Source organism: Ovis canadensis, chromosome 1 (assembly GCF_042477335.2).
Source record: "Ovis canadensis isolate MfBH-ARS-UI-01 breed Bighorn chromosome 1, ARS-UI_OviCan_v2, whole genome shotgun sequence".
Classification (NCBI taxonomy): domain Eukaryota; kingdom Metazoa; phylum Chordata; class Mammalia; order Artiodactyla; family Bovidae; genus Ovis; species Ovis canadensis.
The window spans coordinates 72939486-72966013 of NC_091245.1; the positions used below are offsets into that span (position 1 = coordinate 72939486).

The 26528-nt window shown below is 35.5% G+C and overlaps 1 protein-coding gene across 2 annotated transcripts in view; it reads left to right on the forward strand.

Moving 5' to 3' along the window:
* Nucleotides 1–26528, forward strand: part of TLCD4 (TLC domain containing 4) — a 67663-nt gene that overhangs the window by 23465 nt on the left and 17670 nt on the right. For both annotated transcript variants that reach the window (XM_069598346.1, XM_069598355.1), the window contains exons 2-5: nt 495–660; nt 4935–5024; nt 6936–6994; nt 8915–9009. In XM_069598346.1, the coding sequence (XP_069454447.1) occupies nt 506–660; nt 4935–5024; nt 6936–6994; nt 8915–9009 (399 nt within the window). In that variant the 5' untranslated portion in view covers nt 495–505. The remainder of the gene's footprint in view (nt 1–494; nt 661–4934; nt 5025–6935; nt 6995–8914; nt 9010–26528) is intronic.

The following is a 26528-nucleotide window of genomic DNA, read 5'->3' on the forward strand; positions in this document are numbered from 1 at the left end:
GATTGTGTTTTGTTTTACTATTGCAGATAATGTTTATTCTTATTTTTGGTATAATTTTTTCTTAGAAATTATCTAACCAACTTTCTCATTTTATAGATGAGGTAACAGGCATAGAGAAATCAGGTGATTTGTTCTTGGTTTAATTAAAAATATTACTAAAATAATATCTTCAATTACATTATTTGAAACTCCCTCATAATGTTAAACTCTAGACTCAGATAATTTTGAGTAAAATGGTATTAAATTTGTTTCCTGACATTTATAATATTGAGATCTTTAAAACAATAGATTTTTCCCTCTTTTAGGTACAAATATGAGATACCAGGACAGATAGCTGGTAAAGGTTTGAATTCATACAATTTCCTTGTACTCTTACGTTTGTGCTAAAGTAAATTGCAAAAAAATACAGCCACATACTCTTTTAAAATTAAAAATTAATTTCGGTGTGTTACAGGCAATTTAAAGGAATTTATAGCCATCATTTCTTTCAACAGGTTGAAGAAATATGGATACCAACACCATACTGGTCCTCAGCACTTGTTTTGCCAGCTTTTTCACCTTTCAGATTATTTTCCACATTGTAAGTTATTGGTTTTCAGCAAAGATTTCTCCAGGTTTTAATAATCTCAACTTCAAAAAGAAGATTGAATGGAACTCAAGGTAAAGCATATATGAAAATGTAATTGATTAAAAAAACGTAGTCTTATGAAACAAAATTACACATTTTAAATATTTCCAAAAATTCTTTTTCACTTAGTATTTAACAAAATCTTAGGTCAAATTTTTTGTTTGACATTAGAAGTAAAAGGAAAGAAAAGTGGATAGATCTTATATAAGAAACAGTTTTAAATTCTTATTCTGAAAGATGTTAGGGAAAGTTTAACTCACTAGGGAAGTGGTAAGTAGGCTGTGGCTAACTGTGCTGGAAGGCACTGTTTTACATTCTCCGCTGAAATATTTATGATAACAAATACATGTTCTCTGGAAACGGTAACGGAAGTAATAGTAGTTGGGACTGTGAGTAGCCTAAATATAGTATTGGCTGGTTTAGCCCAACCTAGGGCATTAAACACTACACACCAGAGAACCTGGTGTACAGTTAGAACATCTGTGTCTCTCTTTTAATGAACTTTTCATTATAATTCAGAGCCCTCCAGAATCTATTCTTTTGTTATGTAATTTTAAAGTAAAACTTGCTTAAAAAAATTTTTTTAACAAAAAAGTAAGAGGAAAACAAGTAAGACATCAAAGGATGTAGAAAGCTACCAGTTTTAGTTAGTTGGTTTGCAAATTGTTTGTGTATATGCAACTTGTTAATCTCTTGCAGAGTTTCAAGCGGGAAACGACTTTAATGACTAGTTCACTTGCTTTAGAGCATTTCAGATGCCCAAAGACGTCTGTGCATTTGCAAACCTCAGTGAATTAGAGCAGCTATGGGATACTTCTTATTGTTCTTATTTAGTTGAAGTTAATGCTAACTAGAAAATGAATTCAGCAGATCTCCAACATTGCTATAATTATTTTTCATTGAAATTTCCTTTTAGCATTAAAAACTTCTGCCAAAGTCTATTTATTTGAGAATGGCCTTACAGGACCCGAAATGCCCCATCTTTGTTTGAGCCAAATTGTTTTGTAGGCATGCACTTTTATAACTCAGACTGGGAATAAGGCTAGTTGTTTTTCTCTGCATCTTACACTGATTAGTCTGGTTCATACATGTTACAGCTCTTCTCCCCCAAAGTTAGAACTATTTCTCCACATATTTTTGAAAAATAAGAGGTATGATTCTTTTGTCTAAAGAACAGCACTGAAATGTTGTTCAAATGTAGGATACAAAAGACACCATTATTTTGTAAAATCATTTCTAATGTGAAGATAGAATGGAAAAGAAAAGGATAAGAGATGGGGGAAGGGACAAAAGATAGTGGGAAAGAAAAGGAAAGGGACATATAGGAGGACATACATTTTCTGCGATTAAATTTTGAACTATTTTCATTTTCTCTTCAACATGGTTAGGTTGAGTAAATGCATTTGAATCTTGGGAAGCTGTAAGCCAAAGAAATAGGGAGGTTTCAGATAGATTGAAGCAAAGATAAAAATGAAATAAAATGATGAAATGGAAAAATACGTAGCATTATTCAATCTTATCACTGCCATTCTATGAGACATGGAATCACCGTTTGGGAAACTGAGTTCCTATTTGAAAAAAAATCTGGAATTATCTAAGATGCATTATGCTATTCAAATGGTATTCTCTTTCTTCACATTTACTCCTATTTCCCACTCCACCTTAATGTACATGGGACTCAAGCTGTAAGGGGGAGAAGGCAAAGAAAGAAAAACAGTTGCTTTTTGAGTACGTGTATATATATACATGTATATATATATGTGTGTGTATATATATATCTTGAAAGACTTCACAGGTGGCACCAGTAGTAAAGAACCTGCCTGTCAATGCAGGAGATATAAGGCACATGGGTTCAATCCCTGGGTTGAGAAGATCCCCTGGAGGAAGGCATGGTAACACACTCTAGTATTCTTGCCTGGATAATCCCATGGACAGAGAAGCCTGGTGGGGTAAAATCTGTAGGCAGAAAAACTCTCCATAAAATTCATATCTGAGAGATTACAGTTTAATTAATTAAAAGTGAGAAAATCTTATACATAAATGTTGCTTTTTTGCAAAGATGCATACTTATTGATATTATTTATATTATATAATTAAATGAATTCATTATTTCCATTTGCTTTCCTATGACATGGAAAGTCCTGTTATGCTGAAATATTCCTAACTTTTAAATGTTCTTTTTTAAAATATAACTCTTTTGTCTGATGGAGCGATATCATTTCTATTGGTTATACTCATACTACTTGTGAGTGATTATATCAGTAACTTTAAATTGCTATTCTAAAATGGTCATTATTTCCTTAAAGAAAAAGCCCACAAACCTTTCTTTTTAAATTTCTTTGAAGAAATTTAAATATTTTATTTTATTTTATTTTTTAAGACCTTGAGGAATCTACATTCTACTTTGTCAGGAATCTGGTTTTAAAGAGTGAAATATGAAATTCTTACTAATAGAAGTTTCTGAATGTATAGGCTTTTAATACAGAATAGCATATAAGCATAGGGTGTTTGTTTCTTCTGTTCATTATAGTGGGAGCTATTTGATCCAAGTACCATGTAACTTTTCTCTTATGAATTGTATATTATTTCCATCAGTTGAGGGCTTGCAATTCTTCCCTTTTACCATGAAACATCTCAACAAAGAAGGGAATTTGAAGCCTGAGTATCAGGAACAAAAATTTAGATTTTTTTCCAAAAGGGAACTTTTTGATAGATGGTTACCAGGCACTACCATGGGTTAGTAAGAAGTTATGCTTTTTCCTTTAGTAGAATTTTTGAATGTCAACAGAAAACTGGTTGTATGATTATTTAGATGGAGTGCTTTACTTGACATCAAGGAACTTACATTTTTATCTTGCTATGTTCAAGTGGAATACAAATGTACTTGATGTGAAAATTCCAGACTTGTAAACCAGGTTAATTGGGTTAATTATCATATTTCAAAATGATGTTTTGGTATTACAGAGGACTCAATACCTTTAACTTAGACTCTTCGAGCATTTAAAATATGATTTGATTAATTTGATATTCTTGCTAATGATCACATCATTTATTAGATCAACTATATCGATTTTTCAAATTGCATGAAATTTTTTCAGATCAACTTTTATATTGGTAGATATATTTCACTTACTTTGAAAGATTTGAGGTCGTACTGTAGAGAGATTCATTGCACACCATTAATTTCTACTACTGACACCTGTGCTGCACTCAGTCGTCCAACTCCTTATGACCCCATGGACTGTAGCCCACCAGACTCCTCTGTCAATGGGATTTTCCAGGCAAAAATACTGGGGTGGATCTCTGTTTCCTACTCCTGGGGATCTTCCCAACCCAGGGATCCAACCACATCTCTTCTGTCTCCTGCATTGACAGGTGGATTGTTTACCACTGCAATTAATTTCTAAAACCTGTACTATTCCTCTCATCTTTTATTCTAATGAAGAGAAGAGAAATTTCACTACTCATAAATGTTTCTGTTTTGTAAGTAAGTATCTAGTGTCCTGTATATAGTTCTGTAAGTAGGATATCTTGGAGCTTGGTTAAGTCATTTAATGTTTAACAAGATATGTTCAAAGAAACTGATGTTTTTCAGCTAAATGTTATTCCTTCTATAAAGAAAATTTGATCTGGATCCTGTGAACATTTTTTTTTCATTTGGGCATTTCTTTTAAAAAGATTCTTCTGAATGAATTCATAGCCCTCCATTTTCATAACAGTGATAAAGAGACACTAATAATCAATAGCTACCGTAGCTATCTCACAGATTGCTTAAAAGAATCAAGTACAATAATGTGTGTATTAAAACTGAAATCTCCAAGGGAATACATTTTCACTTCACAATCCATTCCAATTCTGATCCATGGATGTGGAGTTCATTAAGGCTAGTAGATTTGAAAGTCCTTCAGGTCTGATTGGAGCAGGAAACTACTCTCTCAGTGATGGTGCTGGGGATGAAGCAGGATGCAGGGTGGTGTGCTTACCAATTGCCACCTGTTTGCACAAGACTGTTAACCGTATCATCAGCTATTCTTCCCCTTTAGACCCTTTAACCAATACGTGATTCATCAGTAGTTTAGCAGGAAATTGTAGACCTAGGCATCCTTCTTGTTATTGATTCCAAAGTAAAGTTATGGCCCTTGGATTTCTAAATAGCCATTTTGTATTATACTCTCAGATGTACTGCAATCCTATATTTAAATGCTTCCAGATTTAACTTCTTCAGAGTGTTAAATGTCTTGCCAGAATTAGTTAAAATTTATTGCACAGAATCTAAAATCCTTGTGTGTATTTCATCTCATTTTAGGGTGGTATCTACGTGTCATTCTTTGGTGGTTGGGGTTGTTGGCTTGTACATTTTCTTGTTTGACGAGGCTGGTATTGCTGATCCACTTTGGTAAGCTGTTTCTTTCTAATATTGTCATTTTGATTTATGTTTTGATATTAATTATTGATAAGAACTTCTCTTTACTGTAAAACAGAAAGCATATTGATGGTGTATGGTTTATTTGAATGCTTGTGTTCAGACTTGTTTCAGCAAGGTGCATTAGAATGATTTATTTTAGATTTGAATACAAATAATGAGGGCCATTTTGCATTAGTATTGCAATTGCTATCCAAAACAGAATATGATAATTATGTAAACATGAATACTGTGTGAGTGAAATCAAGTTATTATAACCACTGTTTTGAGCAAAAATGAGTTGTTATTGAGATAGAATAGTCATCTTGGATAAACAGCACTTTGTCTTCAAATTTATGTTTGACCCATCCTTCAGTTTCAAAGATAGGAAAATGAGAATTATAGATGTCCTTGTGAAAGGAGTTTAATACCGCATGAAATGATTTAAAGCATGAATAGTAACTGTGTTCAGCCATAACAGGATTATTTGTAAAGTGTTCTTTTTGGAGAATTTAAATATCTTTCCAATGGCAGAAATTTTACAAACTGTAATTCCTGGCACTATATGAGAAGCTTTAGTTCAGCTTAGTTTGAGAGACTGTGTTTTGAGAGGGCACTGGACAAGGATGTGATAGTCATGGCCTCTGAGGGATGTGGGGCAATTTAACCAGGTCTTTTGATTGTTTCTATTTGACTGAAATGATGTTGTTTTTTATTCATAAATATGAAGCTATGCTAGTCAGAATTATACCAGTTTTGGTAAATTTTCATTGAGAAGATCTTTTTCAAAGTGAATTAATTTAGTGAATTTAATTCTTTGACCAGGTTTTAATGCAGTCTACCTAAACAATTGCTACTTTTTCCCATATTTTGCCAACACGATTGTCAATAGAACCAGTTCTTTTGGGAAGTAAATTTTATAACACAGATTTGATTCATTGACCAATTTGTCCTGAACAAATTTTTACCTATTATACATTTTGATATTTTAGCATTTTTTGATACTGTAGTTTATTCCAGGTCTAATTTTCCTGGATCATATTTACAAATGAAAATTTGTAAAGAAGACATAACTTCTACTAAATATTTCCATTTGTAGTTTAGCTGTTATCAGTTTTACTTAATGTTCATTTTACCAGTAATTCACCTTATAAGTCAGATAAAGGACTGATAATCTGTATTTGTTCCTTGGAACCTAGGTTAGGGCAAAAGGGTTGAAACAATGGGATTAAATTGTCCTGTTCTGACCATTTTCTAATGTATGCATGCCCAGTTGCTCAGTTGTGTCTGACTCTTTGTGACTCCATGGACTGTAGCCTACCAGGCTCCTCTGTTTGTGAAATTTTTTCAGGCAAGAATATTGGAGTGGGTTGCTGTTTTCTCCTCCAAGAAATCTTCCCAACCCAGGGATTGAACCCACGAATCCTGCACTGGCAGGTGGATTCTTTGCCACTAGCACCACCTGAGAAGCCTTTCTAATATGTGCTAACTGGGAAATCTTTCTAGTCCTCAGAAAAGTGAGAATGCTAATAGTATTCAATATATTGCCTCTATATCAGGCAGGCTAGATTATTTCTTGAGCCTGTTTGAGCCTGTGATTCAAAATAGGAATCAAAACAACAACCAGCATCTGGAACTACATTTTAGTCCTTTCAAAAACAAATCATATAAGAACATACTTATAAAATGTTATTTTCATAACACTTTTGGCTAATAAATATAAGAAATTATGATTATTGCAATTAGAAGTATTATCATAGCTAACATTAATACCTTGTGCAAATGATAGGTTACTGTTTGCTACCTATAGAAAGCATTTATATTTAAATCTCAATAGAAAAATTAGTAGCTGTCTTCTATAACCATGTGCTAAAAAAGAAACCTTTTTTTTTTTAATATTTATAGGGGTGATACATCTCTTGGGAAAGTGAATATTGCTATTGCTTCAGGCTATCTCATTTCTGGTATGTGATATGTTGTTCATATCTGTCTGTTTCTTTTTAAACTGCTTATGGAATTATGCAAAGAATACAGAGTCAATGCTTTAGGTTTGGTTATTTGAGAAGTAGCTTTTAGGACCCATACTGAGGGAAGAAAATGTCTGCTCTGATGATAGGATATGAAACATTTTTCATGGTGGCTCTATAGTTCTCAAAGTTTAGAGCTATAGAGTGAAGCCTCAGTTAAGCCTGGAGTGTTTGTTTCTTTTTTAACTAGTGGTTGTCCCTGTTTGGACTAAAGTTGCTCAGGTGCAATCACTATGCAGCCAATGAAGCCTCAGCCAGAGAGTCCTCATCTCACAGGCACCTGAGATGTGCTTCCACAGTCATGGTTTTGTATGGTTTAGGAAAATCTGCAAAAGTAAACTATTTTAGTTGTAATCAGTTAAGATCATGGAGTTTTTCTACTTCACATTTCGTCTGTCATGTTTCATCTCATGTTGGATGAAATTGGAGTAATGGCCTTAGAAAATGTTCTGCCATCAAGAAGTGAATTGTAACCAAAAAATTAGATTAAACCCAAACACAGTAATTTATTAAAAGGAAAAGATATATTTGGGATAGAAATAATGAATAGGCTATTGGATTATTTGATGGCCCAATTAAAAGAAGAGTGAATCATGTGGACACACTGGGAAAATGCTCATTTGGCACAAAATTCTGTCACTGACAAGGTTAACACAAAATGTATAATATGCTTCATACACTGGTTAATGACTATTGTCAGTTCAGAGAGTAGTTACAACCCAGGAAATCTTGTACAAAAGGAACTTGAAAAAGGTTTACTCAAATAAGGTAATAATTCAAAATACTTAAAAATAAGGATTATGAACTGAAACAAAATTTTTATTCCAAGCTGGATGAAAAGTGAATTATTTTATTCTCTCTATAGAAAATATTATGAAATCATTATCTTAATATAAATTGGTGACCAAAGAGTATACAGCTGAAATATAGGAAAAATGCATTTAGAGATGTATAAAGGGCAGTAAATTACTAACACTTTTAAATTTTCTTGGTTTCCACATTTATGGTACTTTTTTTCTCTCCTGAAAATTTATAATTTGATAATTTCTTTTATCTATGTATATAGTCACACCTAGTTTTGTGTTAGTAATTTTTATTTTTTATAAAAGAAGCTCTCCATGCTATAAGCTCCAAACCCTTAAAATCTGGTTTCCATCCATGATAGCCATTTGTTTCCATGTCTAAATTTCATGTTTAACCATTTGGTAAAGAAAATAGTTGTGTTCAAATTTTGAGACATTTGTGTTTTGTTAAAGGAAACAATTTTCTGAATCACAGTGCTGATTTAGAATTTAAAGAAAATCAATGCCTTGAGCTCTTTTTAAAGATCTCTTTTTAATAGCTATAGTTCTTGGTTCTTTTTTTTTCCTATTCTGAATTAATAGTTAATCACATTCTTTGTTAATTTTTAAATTTTTTTGCTGAATATGTGTTATAAATGAGTTGGTCATTTTATACCTTCTGGGAACATCTTAGTCTCTGAGTTATATACTGATAAAAATCAGTAATTTAAGCTTGTTTTACAATTATTTTTATTCAATAATCTTTTTGTTTTGTTTAACCCTGGAAACAAGTTATTCATTTATACTTTCAACAAATACATTATATAACTATATGCCAGGCACTGTGATGGGTGCCCCACTTGGTGCTTATCCTAGAGGAGTCGCAGTAGTGTGAGGGAGATAGCCTCTGGAGGCACTGGCTTTGTGGTAAAAGGGTAGTTGATCTCCTGATGTATGAGACAAGTGCTGAGGGCTCAGAGTGGACTGTGGTGAGCTGTCAGGAGAAAGAGTTAAATACATTTGAAAAATGATGAAGCTTTCTTCCTATGTAATATCTTACTTTTCCTTCTTACAGATTTGTTGATTCTCATTTGGTATTGGAAAGTGATTGGTGATAAGTATTTTGTAATTCACCATTGTACAGCGCTGTATGCATACCACTTTGTACTGGTGAGTGCTAGGATTTCCAGCAGTCTGACGAACAGACAACACTGGGAGTAATGACTCAAGGGTGAACATAAACCTAAACATACAATTCTTAATTTATAAAGGTCAACTCCATATGCATTCAGGGATCACTCTTGTGATGTTATCTTGTATATCAACAAAAATAATACCTTTACTTGTGTATTTGTATTAGTGTGTATGTCTTTGGATTCATAAACTTGGAGAAAGGCAAATGACCCCAATTTCTTGAATGTTCACTGAAAACCTTTAGGATTATGTGGCTCTTAATGTTTGTCTTGATATTTGTCTGTCTTTCTAGATGCGTTTATGTTTTAACAGCCAGAGCTACATATAGATTCTTATATAACCAGCTAAAATATTTCTTTTTTATTTAATCTCATGTATAATTCCATGTAAATGCGTGAAGTGAAGTGAAGTGAAAGTTGCTCAGTCATGTCCAACTCTTTGTGACCCCATGGACTAAACAGTCCATGGAATTCTCCAGGCCAGAATACTGGAATGGGTAGCCTTTCCCTTCTCCAGGGGATCTTCCCAACCCCTCTGGATCTTCCCAGAGATTGAGCCCAGGTCTCCTGCATTGCAGATGGATTCTTTACCAGCTGAGCCACAATGGAAGCCCAAGAATACTGGAGTGGGTAGCCTATCCCTTCTCCAGCAGATCGACCCAGGAATTGAACTGGGGTCTCCTGTGTTGCAGGCAGATTCTTTACCAACTGGGCTATCAGGGAAGCCCTATAAATACATAATTGCACTTAAGTGGCCTAGAGAGTGGGGTGGGAGTGCAGGGGAGTCTTGCTCAGAGACTTCAAGACTGACCTAATAGAGGATCCAGCAAATCTAATGTAATGTCCAGCACTAATGTACATTTTTATTTCTAACATTATTTTTCTACATTATACATTTGTAAATTAGCAATTTTATATCCTTTGCATCTCCTCAGTCAATTATTTTTTAGCCTAGATATACCACCAAACCCAAGATCAGTCTTAGGAAATAATAGACATATGTAAACTAAAATAGTATAAATTTTGTGTAATACATGTGGTATACACTTCCATATTTTCTCTGTTTTAAGACATAAATGTAACCATTGGCTTTTTTTTTCTTATTTGGTGTTACTAAAATATGCATATTAGTGGACATTTGCATCTGTTTTTAAAAAAAACTCATACAAATGTATCTGTTTTTAAAAAAAACTCATACAAATGTATGTTAATAACATTCTTCCATTTTTCTTTATATTGCCCCACACAAAGATAGCTGGTAAATAAGACATCAATTCATCATTCTGCAAGAATAAGATACTTTATATCACCCATTTGAAGTCATGAATCTAAATAATTAATGTAAATGTTTTAAAAACTATGCTGGTTTTAATGTTGCTTATAATGCGTATATATCCCAGTAGGTATCCACAGTTGCTTTATTTTCTGAAACGATAGGTTTTTTTACTGGCATTTCCTAATGTTTATTTCCTTGTCTTCCTTTTTAGATTTTAATAGATTATAAGCAATTATAACATATAGGCTTCTACTTTTTGTAGGTCTTAGATAGTTGGAATATACGCACTTTGCTTCCTAAACACTTTTGCTAAAAAGACATGAAAACTGACTAACCTAATATTTATTAAATCAGGGAAGAATGTATGTGGGTACCTGTTTGAGTTTAATATCATGCTGCAGGTTAGAAGTATGGTTTCTGAACATAAGCCACAAATAATCATTGTGCTATGAGAAGAACATAGACTGGGGAAGGATAACAGGTCACTTACATGCATTTGTAAACGTGACTAGTATGAAGTGTTGTTCTCTCTTGACCACTGAAGTCACAAGCTTGGCAAGTGGCTGACTGTACATGGGTTGGCAAGTTGAATATTTCATTATGTGGGATGAACGCTGTGTTCTTTTTGAACTTTTATGCCTTTATGAAAAAGTCATTGACATAAATGCTGGATTTTTTAAAAAGAAATTAACTATTGCCTTTTTTAGTAAAGTTGATAAGATTAACAGCAATATTTTTCAAGAGATGGTTGCTTTTTTGATATGCCTTCCTATGTTCTATTGAAATAAATTTATAAATTTATTTCATTCTATGAAATAAATGAATGGTATGAAATAAATTTATCTAATTAAAGTGAATCTATTCATAGGGAAAGAAAACAGAAACAAAATTGATGAACTAACACATGTTTATAGAGATCCTATGTCATTTATAGATTTTACATTTACTATTTGAGTATAAGGAAAATTTTCCATGTGGTGAATTCTCAGATCCCTTGCTTACATTTTTAAGTAAAGGTAACAAAATACCAACAGCAAGTACTACTATTCTTATTTCATATAAACTTTTGTGAAATTGTTACCCCTTATGCAATGAGAATTGATACTTGGAAAGTACATTGACTTGATACTTCTGAAGCTATTTAAGCTGTTTTTATTTTCTAATTGGAACTAAATAAAAAAGTGAAGAATGGAGGCTAATTACCTGTAGGTTTTAAGTGTATGCCCTGCTGAATAGTTATATAAGTAACAACTTTACTTTATCTGATATAACAAAAGTCAGATTGTCATGAATTTAGTGTATTGTAGGTTGTAAAAAGGTTTAGCGTTTAAGAGGTTTTCTCTCTTCTGCTTACATAGGCAGGTAAAAAAATTCTATAGTTTTTTTCCTGATATTTAACTTTCATCTCTTGGGCAGGATACTCATAATCAGGGAAAATATGACAGGTTAATCTCTTATCTTAAAGGAAGTGACACATTTATGCTTTAATATCCTATTTTTAGGGGTAAACCACCCTCTTTGTACTCCATTTCTGACTTCTTGGGTAGCCTTACTTTTCTTGTGTTCCTTGTGAACCACTGCCTCCCCTCAACAAAACCAATAAGTTATAGTATATTTGGAAAACTTTCAAACTTGATATGAAATGACTGAGTCTATGCATACTTTGGCAACTCTTCTGCATCATTCCACTACCTTAGGATCTAATCATTAAACCATTCTACTGCAATTTAGGAAGAAAACTTGGGTTCAGATGCCATTTGTTACATTTATTTCATGGTTGTGTCATACATCAAGAGTGAGGAGTTTTAGTTTTTGTTTACTATTTTACCCCAGTATCTATATTTTAAAAACATTTGCCAGCAATTACATATGAAGTGGTTTTAAAAAATGAGATTTAATGTTTAAGATAAGATAAAGTTGTAATTTACATTAGGAGACAAGAAGTAGAAAAATACTGATCTTATATTTAGTCTAAAGAAAAAGTTCCACAATGTCATGGAATAAATGCCGTGACTCACTAACATTTTATAATTAACAGTGTTTTTTTTAAAAAAAACTATTGTTTTTTAAGATTATTTTAATAATGTTCCCTATTCTCAATTCTTTCTCTTCCAGCTGAGCCACAAGGGAAGCCATTCTCAATTATGGAGTTCCCTGGTGGCTCAGAAGGTAAAGAATCTGCCCATTGCCTGCACTGTGGGAGTCCTGGGTTTGATTCCTAGGTCAGGAAGATCCCCTGGAGAAGGAAATGGCCCTACTCCAGTGTTCTTGCCTGGAGAATTCCATGGGCAGAGGAGCCCAGTCAGCTTCTGTCAATGGGGTAGCAAAGAGTGGGATACAACTGAGCGACTAAGCACATCAGATAACTGAAGCAAAGTTAGGAGGAGGAACTAATAATGTGTCAGATGATGTATTTTATATTTAAATGTTTCAGGCTGGAATAATAAGCTGAAACAAATAGATGGAACCTAATAGTGAGCGACTGAACTGAACTGAACTGAATAGTGATGAACGTCAGGGCTTGCATTTGAGTTTTCCAGTGTATAAAAAGAGGGAAATGGCCTGGAAGTAGCAGATGACCACAATTGTAGGTGTACCAATAGGGTGTCCTTTGCTAAAATAGAAAGTTGTTCTTAAATGTGTACTCTATTAGGGGAGGTTTGGTATCCAGTTCAAGCAAATTACAGTTTCCTGATTAGACCATACCCAAAGCCTCTGGAGTCTCTAAAATTGCCTTTGTCCAGGGGTGAGCTGCCAGATAGCTGTAGAGGAGAGATTAGATTAGGTAGGTATTGTCCCAGAATAAACAACTGAAGGACCCAGAGAGGTCAGCATAGAAGAGATAAGTTGTAGGACATCTATGTGGTTTTGAAATGTCCTTAGAAATGTGAAACGACTATTCAATGGAAGAGGAATTAGACTTACTCTGGTATTCAGACATAGGACCAAAGGGGATGGTAATGGGAGGTAGGGGAGACTTCTCTTTTACGAAAGAGACATCCCCAATGAATAGAAGATTTTAACAACAGCCTTTTAAAGTGATTCTTCTCCATAAGGTATCCTCAATCAGATAGGTATAAAAATGAATCTAATATGCAGAAGCTTTAGGTAGGAGCTTGTAATAAATTATCTTTAAAATTCTATTCTAATCTGAGATTCTGTGATTCAGTTGTTTTGATGAAATTATTGGATTTATTCCTAATACGGAGAGCTAAGCACTGGGCAAGTAAGAATAAGCTACATTTTGTCACCAAGTTCTTAAGGAAGGAAGGGGTGCAAGCAGCTGGTCTGCAAATGCATTCACTTCCTTGGAAGAAAGGGAGGGGGAGAAAGGCAAGTGACCCAGGCCTAATCTCGGGTCAACTGGACCTTTACGGAAATAGGGTATGTACTGTTAGAAGAAGGCGATCTTAACTCTGAAATGCCCTTAGCCTATTCCTGGCTAAGGATGCGCTGTAGTAAAGAGAAGCCAGGCTCTGTGAGGCCTGGCTCCTTGGAGAATGTCATATAGGCTCTACAGTATTTTTAGAGGCATAAGATGAGGACGTTTTATAAGATAGACGCCTATTGCTGTGTGAGGAACTTTGTAAACCTCACCTAGTAGAGCCTTCACTTCTTTGGGCCAGAACTGCTTGTTCAACACAGGAAGGACCTGGCTTGCCAACTGCCCTTCATATCCCAAACCTCTCTCTGCTTCCTCTGCATTAATCTGATAGCCTCTCTGCTTGTAGCAATTAGTAAAGCTTAACTCTAGGTAAGATCACTGTTTCCCATGAGCCTGATTTGGCAACCTAGTCCAGTGTGTTACCTCAAACCTTCAACTCTGCCTTGTAAGTAAATCATCAAAAACTTTAAATGATTAAAGTGAAGCAAACAGTAATTGAAAACATGGTAGAATTTGTTCTCAAATCTCATTTCTATATTGATGGTGCTTTAAAAGGGTTTTCTTAGATCATGGAAATGACCTAAGATTCTGAGTCAGTTCAAATAGCCTAGAAAAAGTACCTCCTAATTGCTACAGTAGAACATAGTCAGTTTTATACAAAGCCCAGTTGAGATGCCCATAAATGACCTCACACCAATTATACAGCCCTAGTGGTGGGAAGGAAATGGCAACCCACTCCAGTGTTCTTGCCTGGAGAATCCCAGGGACGGGGGAGCCTGGTGGGCTACCGTCTATGGGGTCGCAGAGTCGGACACGACTGAAGTGACTTAGTAGTAGTAGTAGTGGTGGGAAAATGTGTCCATCCCACTCCACACCATTGATAGTGGCACAATATTTAGCATCATACTAGCTATAATAGGTGCATAATAATTTTATTTATCTTTCTCCCTCACCTTCTAAATTCCTGACCCTAGCAGTTCTTGGCTATTAGAAAATTAAATTTCTCGTGATAAGAAAATCCAGATTTTCATAATCACTGGCTGAAAGAAGAATTTTCTTTAAGCTCTAGAAGGGATCAGACAAATCTTATTTTGTTTTCTCTCACAGAGTCATGCAGAGTCCGTGGCCAGTAAGAATTCTATTATAGACAAAGCGCCTTAAAGGTAGATGCCAGAAGTAGAAACACCATATTGACCTATATAGCAAAGAGAGTTTACTCAGTTGTGAGTTTGCTGTAATTTATTACAGTAAAGTATCAAAATGTATAGTTTATTAGATCTGAATTAAATCTGTCCTCTTAATAGCATCTATCTGACTTATATTTTAGTAGGTTTTGTTGATGGGGTAGGGAATTATACGTAACCTGAACCTTATCTAAAGGCTTCCTCTGGCTGTGGAAGCCTCTGCCACACGTGATGCTCACTCATGGGTGGATTGTATTAAACAGGTTAATAGTTATTGATGTACAGGATCAGAAAATATGGAAGCCAGGCTACTGAAGCATAGCTCACTGGCTCACAATGGTTTTGAACTAAGGAGTTGGGGGGTAAGGAATAGGAATATGATAGCTACCTAATTAAATACCATAAGTCACAAGATTTAAATATAGGAAACTATTTAAAAAAACTCAAGGGACTTCCCTGGACCTTATCAACCTTGTATTTTACTTTTCACAGAATTGTTGTAGGACCTTTAGCCAAAAAAATAACTTGCTGCAATTTACTTATTAGAAATATAAAGCTGAAGGTGATATGTAGGGGGAGAAAAGTTTTGTGTGGAAGGATCTCTTTGAGGAGGTTATTGGAGTAATGTAGATGATAGATTGTGAAGAACTTAACTTTGGTGGTTTTATTAATGAGCAAGTTCAGTCGCTCAGTCGTGTCCGACTCTGCAATGCCGTGGACTGCAGCACACCAGGCTTCCCTGCCCATCACCAACACCTGGAGCTTGCTCAAACTCATGTCCATCAAGTCATGCCATCCAACCATCTCATCCTCGGTCGTCCCTTCTCCTCTAGTCTTCAGTCTTTCCCAGCATCAGGGTCTTTTCAGATGAGTCAGTTATTAGCATCAGGTGGCTAAAGTATTGGAGTTTCAGCTTCAGCATCAGTCCTTCCAATGAATATTCAGGACTGATTCCTTTAGCATTGACTGTTTTGATCTCCATGCAGTCCAAGAGACTCAAGAGTTTTCTCCAACACCTCAGTTCAAAAGCATCAATTCTTCGGCACTCAGCTTTCTTTACAGTCCACTCACATCCATACATGACTACTGAAAAAACCATAGCTTTGACTAGGCAGAACTTTGTTGACAAAGTAATGTCTCTGCTTTTTAATATGCTCTCTAGGTTTGTCATAGCTTTTCTTCCAAGGAGCATGTGTCTTTTAATTTCATGGCTGCAGTCACTACCTGCAATGATTTTGGAGCCCCCCAAAATAAAGTCTCTCACTGTTTCCTTTGTTTCCCCATCTATTTGCCATGAAATGATGGGATCAGATGCCATGATCTTCGTTTTCTGAATGTTGAGCTTTAAGCCAACTTTTTCACTCTCCTCTTTCACTTTCATCAAGAGGCTTTTTAGTTCTTCTTCACTTTCTGCCATAAGGGTGGTGTCATCTGCATATCTGAGGTTATTGATATTTCTCCTGGCAGTCTTGATTCCAGCTTGTGCTTCATCCAGCCCAGCATTTCACATGATGTGCTCTGCATATAAGTTAAATAAGCAGAAGAAATATCCATAATAATAAATAAGCAGGAAGAAATAATGAGGAAGAAACTAATCTAAAAGCAACATTGTAGTCAGTAGATCATGGTGACTAATTTAGATTTCAGAGAAAGAAGGGAACAAGAGGGCAAAGTAACCCAGGGCACTAGAGGAATGGAGACCCTAAAGGAAATGGGAGAACCAATTTGGTCAGAAATGTGCTTGTAGATTTCAGGTTTGTGGTGATACATGGTTATTCCAGGGGAAAAGGGCTCATATGCCATTAGAAATAAGAAGTGTCCTGTCAGTGCAGGGTAATCAGAGTCAGAGACCCAAAGAAAGTCAATTCTTTAAAAGAGGAAGAGGAGAACTTCAGAAGTGCAGAAAGAGAACCACGGAAGAATACATTTGGTAAACAGTGGTTAAGGCAACACTATAATTTAAAAAGCTATGATAAGAAATGTTGGTGCAGAGCTATTTGAAAAAATTAATTTGGTCACTTATTTTTATTTGAGGATTAGGAAATATTGACAAGCAAAAAGAAAAGCTAATGCTCAATTTCACAACCCAGAGATAACTATTTATATCTACTTAATCACCATTTATATGTAGGAATATACCCTATCAGTGTATATGAATAATCAAAAAATACTCTTCTGTATATGAATAGGATCAAACCCCCAAATTTAAAATTTGTTTTACATATTGAAGCATTGCATACAACAAAATAAGGTAATCTGTCAGAAAGCAAGGAACCTATCAAAGACTAATATGGTTTTCTCAAAAGGACACTGGAACCAACACAATGGCTATCCCATTGGTTACAAATGTGGCAATTTGATCTTCAGTTCGAATACTGACTTAGGCCAGTGAAACCCATTGACTCACAAGTTTTTAATTATATTAAAAAAAAAAAGAAGGGAGGAAGAAAGCTGGGTGGTCCTTGTGTGAGGTCTCATGTGGGTGCTATTAGGTAGCAGTTGAGACTGGATAATCTAAAGGCTTGACTGGATTGAAAGGGGCTCATTCAAGTAGCTGGTATTTCATGCTAGTTCCCTGCTGGAACATCAGCAGGGTCTTTGCCTCAAGCTCCTGTATGTGGCCCCTCCATGTGTCTTGAGCGTCTCACAGCCTGGCTATTGTGTTCCAAGAGGGAGCTATTTTAAGAGCAAATACTCTAACGGACCCAGGAGGAAGCTGCATGGCTCTTTGTGACCTAGCTGCAGAAGACCAGAACTTTATTTCCTCTGCATTCTGGTGGTCAAATGAGTCACCAAGGCAGCCCAGATTCAAGGGGAGGAAAGTAAGACCCAAGTACATGATCTGAGGATCACTGTGCACGTGCAGGAAGGGACAGAATTGCTGGTGATCACTTAGGTGACTGTCAGCCACGTCTTAATTGGTCAGTGTTAGATACCATCTATTATCTTCTTGCTATGGTGGGTAAGACTTTAACTCTCCCACCTCTATCTCTTTTCCCTTCTTTCTTCCCATGTAGTTAAAGTAATTTGAGTTCCTCTCTCAGTTTCTTTGAAAAATTTAAACATTTTTATTTTGGGTTTGTAGCACCTCTTGATCCTTTAAGGTGAAGATGTTTATGCTTCTGTCCTTCTGTTCATGTCTCCTACCCTGCTTCCCAGTTTCGGTCATTTGTATGTGAACTTCTGTATCACTAAGATTTAACAATATTTGCCTTTTATTCTATAATCATATTGCTTTTCAGTTGATCCTACACAGAGAAAATGAAATGTTTCTTATGATTATATTAAAATAGTTCACTGAACAGCTAGGATTATTTTTCTTATCTAATTTCTGCTTAGACTATTTGCCTTTTTTTTTTTTCCTTTGTAACATATGCCTTTATCATATATTTGAATTGTCCCATCTCTTCAGTCAAATTCCCCAGATAACCTGCCCCTGGAGCTCTCCATTCTCCTGCCCTCTAGGTGTGCTTGTTAATGTCCCAGGCTTCCTGCCATTACTCTTCTGGTTTGAGGCCGCTGCTTCCTTTACCCCATATCTGTCTTGGTTTATTCACTCATGCTATAGTATATCCTCAAATATTTTCCAAGAAAGAGGGTAAAGGAGGTACACTCTCGAAATCTTCAGCAAGTTTCCAAAAATGTTTTTATTTTCAGGCCGTCTACTTGCATCATTATCTCTGTGGATGGCATATAGGTATACAATCATATTTAATCAGTTCTCTATCCTTATGTGTTTGTTAAGTTTCACTATTGCATGTAACTTGCATAAACATTCTTATGTCTTCATATTTGTACCTATACATAGTTATTTCAAAGGTTGGCTTTGTGGGGTTCCTGGGCAAATGGTATTTACATTTTTAAGGATAGTGACATGTTCTACTAAAATTCTCTTTAGAAAGGTTACCCAGTGTCCTCCAAAGATGTGTGTGCGAATGTGATTGAATTAGTTAACATGTAGGAAGTGTTATATGTAAATGGTTCTTTTCATCAAGAGATTGGTTGGTTTTGTTGTTGCATCTGTTTGTTTTTGTCTTGTGAATGCTGGCAGTTCATAGGGCGAAGGAACTCTGAGGAGGATAGGCCAGAATTTTCTGTGCAGAGTAGAAATGATACCTGTAAAGAAGATAGATACTTGGACAGTCATTAAATATTTGAAGGGTTATGATATGAAAAGAGGGGCTTCCCTAGTGGCTCAGAGGGTAAAGAATCTGCCTGCATTGCAGGAGACCCATGTTCAATCCCTGGTTGAGAAGATCCCCTGGAGAAAGGAATGGCAACCCATTCTAGTATTCTTTCATGGAGAATTCCATGGACAGAGGAGCCTGGCGAGCTATAGTCCATGGGTTTGCAAAAGAGTTGAACATAACTGAGTTTCTAACACTTTCACTTTCATATGAAAAAGTGATTTTGGATAGCCAGAATCTGGAATTAGGACTAGCAGGTAGATGTCAAAGAGGGTACAGAATAGTTCTGGAACTTTTGTAAAGCTGCTTTAGAAGATGCTACTCCTCTTAACACAGAGTTTTCAATGCTGAGGGACAAACTGGAAGAACTTTTGTAGAAGGGATTTAAGAAATCTGTGGGCAATTGAAATAGGCAGTCTTCAGAGGCCATCTCAATCTCACTACATTTTGATGGCCATAAGCATAAGCTTATCACGAAGAAGCAAGTTCAGCTTGGATGCAGTATAGTTGTGTAAAGTGAGGTATAAAGTTGATACAACCTACTGGGCAAATAAAACAGGTGAGTCTTCCCTTAGAAGTATTTGTTCTCCTGTCCAACATGGATATTTTTTCTGCAGCAATTAGAAAGTAACATTAACTACTTTTTGAGGAGTGATTATTAATATATAGTAAAATAGCAGCAGTGAACCTACATTTTAGTCCTAATTGTGATGATGATCTGTCTTTCCTATCATCTGTTCATTGTCATCACCGCAGGCATGGCCCTTAGTCTTGTGTAGTCATCCAGGGATCAATGACTAGAGTTGAAGGCTTGTACTTAGGCAGGAAAGAATACATCGTTTCAGGACTTGTTCAAACTTATTTAATCTTCTTAATAGCTATGGTAAGAAAAAGTACCTGGTTCTATTTCACTTTTAACTTTTAAAAAAGTGCTTTTTTGCAGTGCTTTTCTGTTTTAGTATTTTTCCTGCTTGCCGTTAGTATGCATTGCGTCTTATTCTCACATCAGTTCTGTCATAAGGATGGTATTCTGCTTGTTTTACACATGGAGAAACTGAGGTTTTGGTCATCTTTGCCCAAGGTCACCCAGGAGAGCTATGGTTCAAATCTTGGTTTTCAGGCCACAGGCCCATAATCATCAGGAATTGTCCAAAGAGGATAAAGTTTTACAGACTTTCTAAGCAGTCAGTTAGCCGGTAAGTCTTCATGGAAATTCTATCATGAGTATTAGGATAAAGAGGTCATGGCCTCCAGAGACCTCTCATCTGTCAGTTAACTGTAACTCTGTCCTTCTGTTTTATAAAGTGATGAAGATCATGGTGGTGGCAGTGACAGCCATATACTCCTAACAACAGCTCTGGTACAAAGTATTCCTCATATTTTAAAGATTTCTGGAAATGGGGTTAGGGAAGTTCATCAGTAGACAAGAGGTCATGGGATGATGAGGGACTCTGCTGGTGTGCTCATTGAGAACCTGCTTCTAGCTCTTTTCCTTCTGATTGGTAGCTATTACATAGGTCTCAAGTTCCCCTACCTCTTTTAGTTGTCTGCCCACTTTTCCTGTCTTGCCTTCACTAACCTGAATGTATCAGGGTTTGGAGGTTAGTCATCTATTTTTTTTTCTTGTAGCAAGTTTATGATAACCTCTAATGCTGCTCTACCAATCTCTTTAAAGAAGTTGAAATTGAGATATTTTTCTGTTTTCATTTTCGGGCGGAATACTAATGTTCTCATCAGGGTGTACTGACCCGCTCAGAAATAGGTCCAAAGGACTCTTTTAGGATTTTGATTTTGGAGGTGATTCTCCTTTACACTGATTAGCAGGCGAGGCTCAACTCAGGAAACATGGGCCAGGCGCTGCACTAAGCTTTATGGATAGAACAGTAAATGAGAAACCGGGGATGTAGGTATTTGCAGGGGGCTAAGTACAATAACAGACAAGAATGGGTCAGAAGAAACTTTTCTAGTGGAATGTATCAGGTCCACCTAGATAATACTTGCAGGTTTTGATGAGGGCTTTTGTAAATCTTCTGTAATTATGATTTCAGAGAAGTAGGGAACTAGTTTCCTTAGGACTTCGATCTCTAGGTTAGGACAGTAGCTCTTTAACTCTAGTGTATATGGGAATCACTTAGAGGACCTGTTAAAACTAGATTACTGGTGTCATCCCCAGGGCTACTGATTCAGTAGGTCTGGGATGGGGTCCAAGAATAAAATATGCAAATTTAGCAAATTCCTGGGAAATCCTAATACTGCTAGTCTGGGGACCACATTTTGAGAATCTTTGGCTTACAACTAACTGATTCTCTTTAGAAAGAGGTAAGAGAAGTTAAGGGAAAGGTCAGGATGTTATGCTCATTTTTTTCAAAGACAATCTAGAGGAGATTTTCTCAAAATGTGAAAAATTTGTATTTTGGCCATGTTTAGATAAAGACAGTGTACCAAAAATACTATTTTTACTGCTGCTGCTAAGTCGCTTCAGTCGTGTCCGATTCTATGTGACCCCATAGATGGCAGCCCACCAGGCTCCCCCGTCCGTGGGATTCTCCAGGCAAGAACACTGGAGTGGGTTGCCATTTCCTTCTCCAGTGCATGAAACTGAAAAGTGAAAGTGAAATCGCTCAGTTGTGTCCGACTCTTAGCAATCCCATGGACTGCAGCCCACCAGGCTTCTCCGTCCATGGGATTTTCCAGGCAAGAGTACTGGAGTGGGGTGCCATTGCCTTCTCCGACTATTTTTACTAGTAACTTTTAATACTTAAAGAATATCATAAAGTCAGGTTTAACCTGGTATTTGATATTTGATTAATAGGTATTTTTAATTCTGTTCCAATTCGAAAGGAGTTGGAAGAAGTAATCTTTTAAACTCTCAAAAAAGTCTTAGACATAGTATATTTCATGAACATATTTTTTTGTTTTTAAAGTTAACTAGAGAGTAATTCATAGAATTATCTTTTAAAGTTTAAGATTAAAGCTATTGCTACTATATCATTTCAGTATTTTACATGACTTTGAGGTGTCTTTTAAATATTTTTGAAATTGCATAAAATGCAAATTAAAAATAAATTTTAGAATTTGGATCTCATTTTTGGAAAAACTGTTTATTTGAAAGACACAGTGAGTAATTAAACAAGGATTTTGACTGACCATAGGAACACATTAACTCACAGTACAGCAGTGTGGACTATCATATTCTCTAAACATTGGGTACACTTTTCTAGAATAGCATAGACTTAAAAAAACTAATCAAAAGAAGAAGAAAATCATTAAGAATAATGGATTGAATGAGGAGCTGCCTTTAACTGAGGGGGGAAAGGCAATGTTATGAATGAGAGAATTTATCTTTAAGAAAAAATAGGAAATGCTTGTTATATATCGAATCTATTATAGTGAAAGATTATACTGGTAAAAGTATTGCCAAGATTTTTACATCTGGTTCAAGTAACAATCTTACTAAAGTAACTTTTTTCCTTTCCTTTTCTGTCCTCTGTGGCCTCAGTCATATTATCTGTAGTTTTATGCTATTTGCAAGGCTTTTCTCCCTTAACCTATTCACTACAGAATTCAGCTATGGAAGGAGAAAAGAGCATTTCAACTTCAGAATTTATTTGAATGGTTTGTCATTGAATACAATTTCTTGTTTTTCTGACCTTTTCTTAATTTAACTATTCTGACCACTTCTTTTGGAAAAACTCACTTAAACTTGAAACAAATCACTCAAACTAAAAATAAGCCCACAAACTATCCAGGAACCTGGAATATGAGTGACATTTTTATCTCCTTTTCTCTTTAAAGTGCTTTGTTTTTTTTTTCCTGCTGATGACTTAAGAGAGGCAAGATGCGTGTTCTTTATTCATTCCCACATCTCCTAGCTGGGAATGTGATTCCTATTACATATTAAAATGAAAATATTCACCTGCCATTTGGAATTCATTATAATAAAATAACGTTAGGAGTGGGCTGCCTATGTCTATCCTGGTTTTACCATTTTACCATCAAAAATCCTACATCCTATGAAACCCCTCCCTGTGATGCAAAAAAAAAATCATGGCAGCCACGATTTGCAGTTTTCAATAATGGATCATCTGTTGTCATATCACTCTGAATGATGCAACTTAAGTGTGTTGTAGTCATGAACAATAGCAGTCATCCTTGACTTTGCCCATTGGATTAATGCTGTATTTTTATTGAAACAGTGCTAGCTTAGTTTATTAGCACTGTACATATTGTGACCATTTTTTCTAAGAGAAGATAATGAAAATGACAACAGTTATGATACCACCAAACTGCCACAAACATGACCAAGATATAGTAGTTTTTATATACGGAAATATACATAGTATATATTATTGTGTATAGTGATATGTAATCATAGATGGATAGAAAAACAATTAGGAAGTTGGGTAACCAAAGCAGAACATACTGCACAATATGCATAAAAGAATTCTGAATTGAATTGTGTCCTCTGCCCCACCTCAAATGTTTATGTTGAAATCCTAAGCCCTAGTACTTCAGAATATGCCCTAATTTGGAAATAGGGTCATTACAGAAATAATTAGTTAAGTGAAAATCAGGTCTACTTGAGTAGTATTGGTCCTTAATCCAATATGATTGGTGTCCTCATGAAAAGGGGATTTGGTCACCGACATGCACACAAGGAAAACGTCATGTGAAGACTGGAGCTGAGCTGCCAGAAACCAAGGAACGGTTAGAATTTAGGAGAAAGGTCTAAAATAACTTCTTCCCTAAAACATTCAGAAGGAATATGGCCCTGTTGATCCTTGGTGTTGGACTTCTAGCCTCTAGAACTGTAAGGTAATACATTTTTGCTGTTTAAGGCATTCATTTTGCAGTACTTAGCTATGGCAGCCCTGGCCACCAACACAGGCCTGGTGGAGAAGGGGATGTAAAAGTACCTGAAGAGACCAAATCTCACAGGTCTGGAATAATACAGGCAGATACATCTTAATCTGTGCTTTTCTCATCTTGCAAAAAGACAGCAATGCTCAAATGAAAATAGCAGGCATTGACTTAGCTTGGATATTCCACATGAATGTACACATTTTATCCCCTTGATTTCTCTGTGAAACTGAGTAAAGCTGGATTTCCTGATTCAGAAGGTGCAACTGAAATATTCTGTAGGTGAAAGAAGGGGGAAATTTTGGTAACAGATGTGATGGCTTCTTACATAGAGCTGATTCTGTCAGATCTTACCGGTCATTCTTTCTGCAGTATATCAGATGATTTATTAAACCACAGCAACAAAAAGATGTTCCCCTCCATCTTTGGTATTTTGATTTGAAAAATGGATTTTCAAACCGAATTTTTGATTTCTGTGAAGATTATAAAGAAACCACATAAAACATGAAAATTGTTGATAGATAAAAATAAGTTAGATTTTGCTCATCTACCTACATTTTATAGCAGACAGTACTGTTGTCAACTTTGGCAAATCTCATTCAGTCTCTAAACTTCTTACCAAGGGAAGTGAAAAGATATTACCTGCTAGATGCCTTCTACATCTTGTATACAATCCTGTTAAAAAGGAACGTGATTTGCTTACCTGTGATGCTGAAGCTTTCATAATGAAAGTTCTTGCTCACCTTTCATTTACTCAAAACCTGAAGAAACACTTACTGAGATATTTGACTTTATGGAGATGGAAGGAGATAACCTTTGTGGACAAGAGCCTACAAGTAGCTATAACTGCTGCCAGCAAATGTTGGCCTGCTCTGTAAGCATATGTTCAGAGTGTGAGGCAAGGGGAATGTCCTTTAGTTTGGAAATAGATTGAGGATGAGAATGCAGAAAAATGTTGCAGTGAAACAGATATTTATGTACTGGTTCTCCAAAATGATGATAGTTGAAGAGGCCATAAGGAGCTAGAAAACAGTGAACTATCAGTACCTGCATTGTTTGATGTTATGTGCAGATTGTGAAATTGCATACAATGAAATGAGAAAACTCATACAGTGAAATACTGGCTCAGGTTTTTGGAAATAAGACTGCCTCAGAACTCAAAAATGTTACCAGAGAAGAGTAGCTACATTAAATAGAACTTTTTTTATACTAAAACTGTAACTTACTGGAATTCATTGAGTATGCTCTAGGGTATCTTAAAATGATATGTCTTTTAGACATTTTAGAAATAGATGGCATATACAATGAATTTGTACATACAAATGATCTTGCAAACTGCTGGTCTACCAGAACAAGCCTGTAGCTACAAAGTGAATGGATATTGTTAGAGAGCTGGAAACTTAATTCTTATAAATCCAAAAGCCTGCTATTGCTAATAAGTAAAATTTTATGTATTTTATGCTTAAACAACTTTATTGGGAAAATATTTAGCTTGAGATCATCATATTTGACTGATACCAGTAATGTGGACCTCTAAGAGCACAGTTACAAGTCAAAGTAAATTTTATATTTAACTGTAGTTGTTTTAATCCTGCAAAAAATAAGGATATCCTAAAAGCTGCAGACATTTCAGAAAGGTACTATTGGAAAAGGAGATAAAGAGTGAAAATATGTCATAGATGAAAAGATATCATAATTTTTTTATTAACTATGGGTAACAACTGTTTAGTCCTATTGTATTTGTATTCTTCTTTTAAAAAGTCTTGCATTTATGCTTCTGAAAACATAATATAACCTACTAAATTTCAACATCAAAGAGAAATAAAAGATCAGGAACATTATAAAAATATTATATTTTTCCACAATTTGATTTGTTTGATTAGTCCCACTATTAATTGCTAGTTACTGATATTAACTAGTTCTATTATTTAAATAAAAACATTTACTGTAACAGGAAAGTAAATAGTATAGAATAATATAGAATCTCAAATTCACATATATTTCTGTGTTAAAGTAACAACACATGTGGATAGTTATTTCCCATGTATTGTCATGTGTTTTTGAACTGCTACGGCTGTGTCCAGTCGCCTCTAAAATGTTGATCATCTTCCCCATCACCCTCCACGTGCACAGAGCTCATCTTGGCTATTGTGTTCATCTCTCTGCTGTCCTCTCTTCTTCCTCATAACCCATTTCAGTTTCACTAAGGACAGCGAGTTTGAGATGATGAAAAGTTTTAGTTTTAGATATATCTTGGAAAAACTAATTCTTGCAATCCAGCTCTCAATTTTTAACCCCTAAAATAACTTACATAGAGAAGAACTGAGACTCTGCAAATAAAAAGTCCATTCATTATCATTTTCTAACATATTGCTTTATATTGTTCCCATTTGGAAGACAGTGTGCTATGAACAGTGGGAAAAATGTTTCTGAAGTTGTATATCTCATGTTTTGAGGGCATGCATGCTAAATCGTTTCAGTCGTGTCTGACTCTTTTGCAAGCCTATGGACTCCAGCCTGCCATGTTCCTCTGTCCATGGGATTCTCCAGGCAAGAATAATGGAGTGGGTTGCCATGCCCTCCTCCAGGGAATCTTCCCAACTT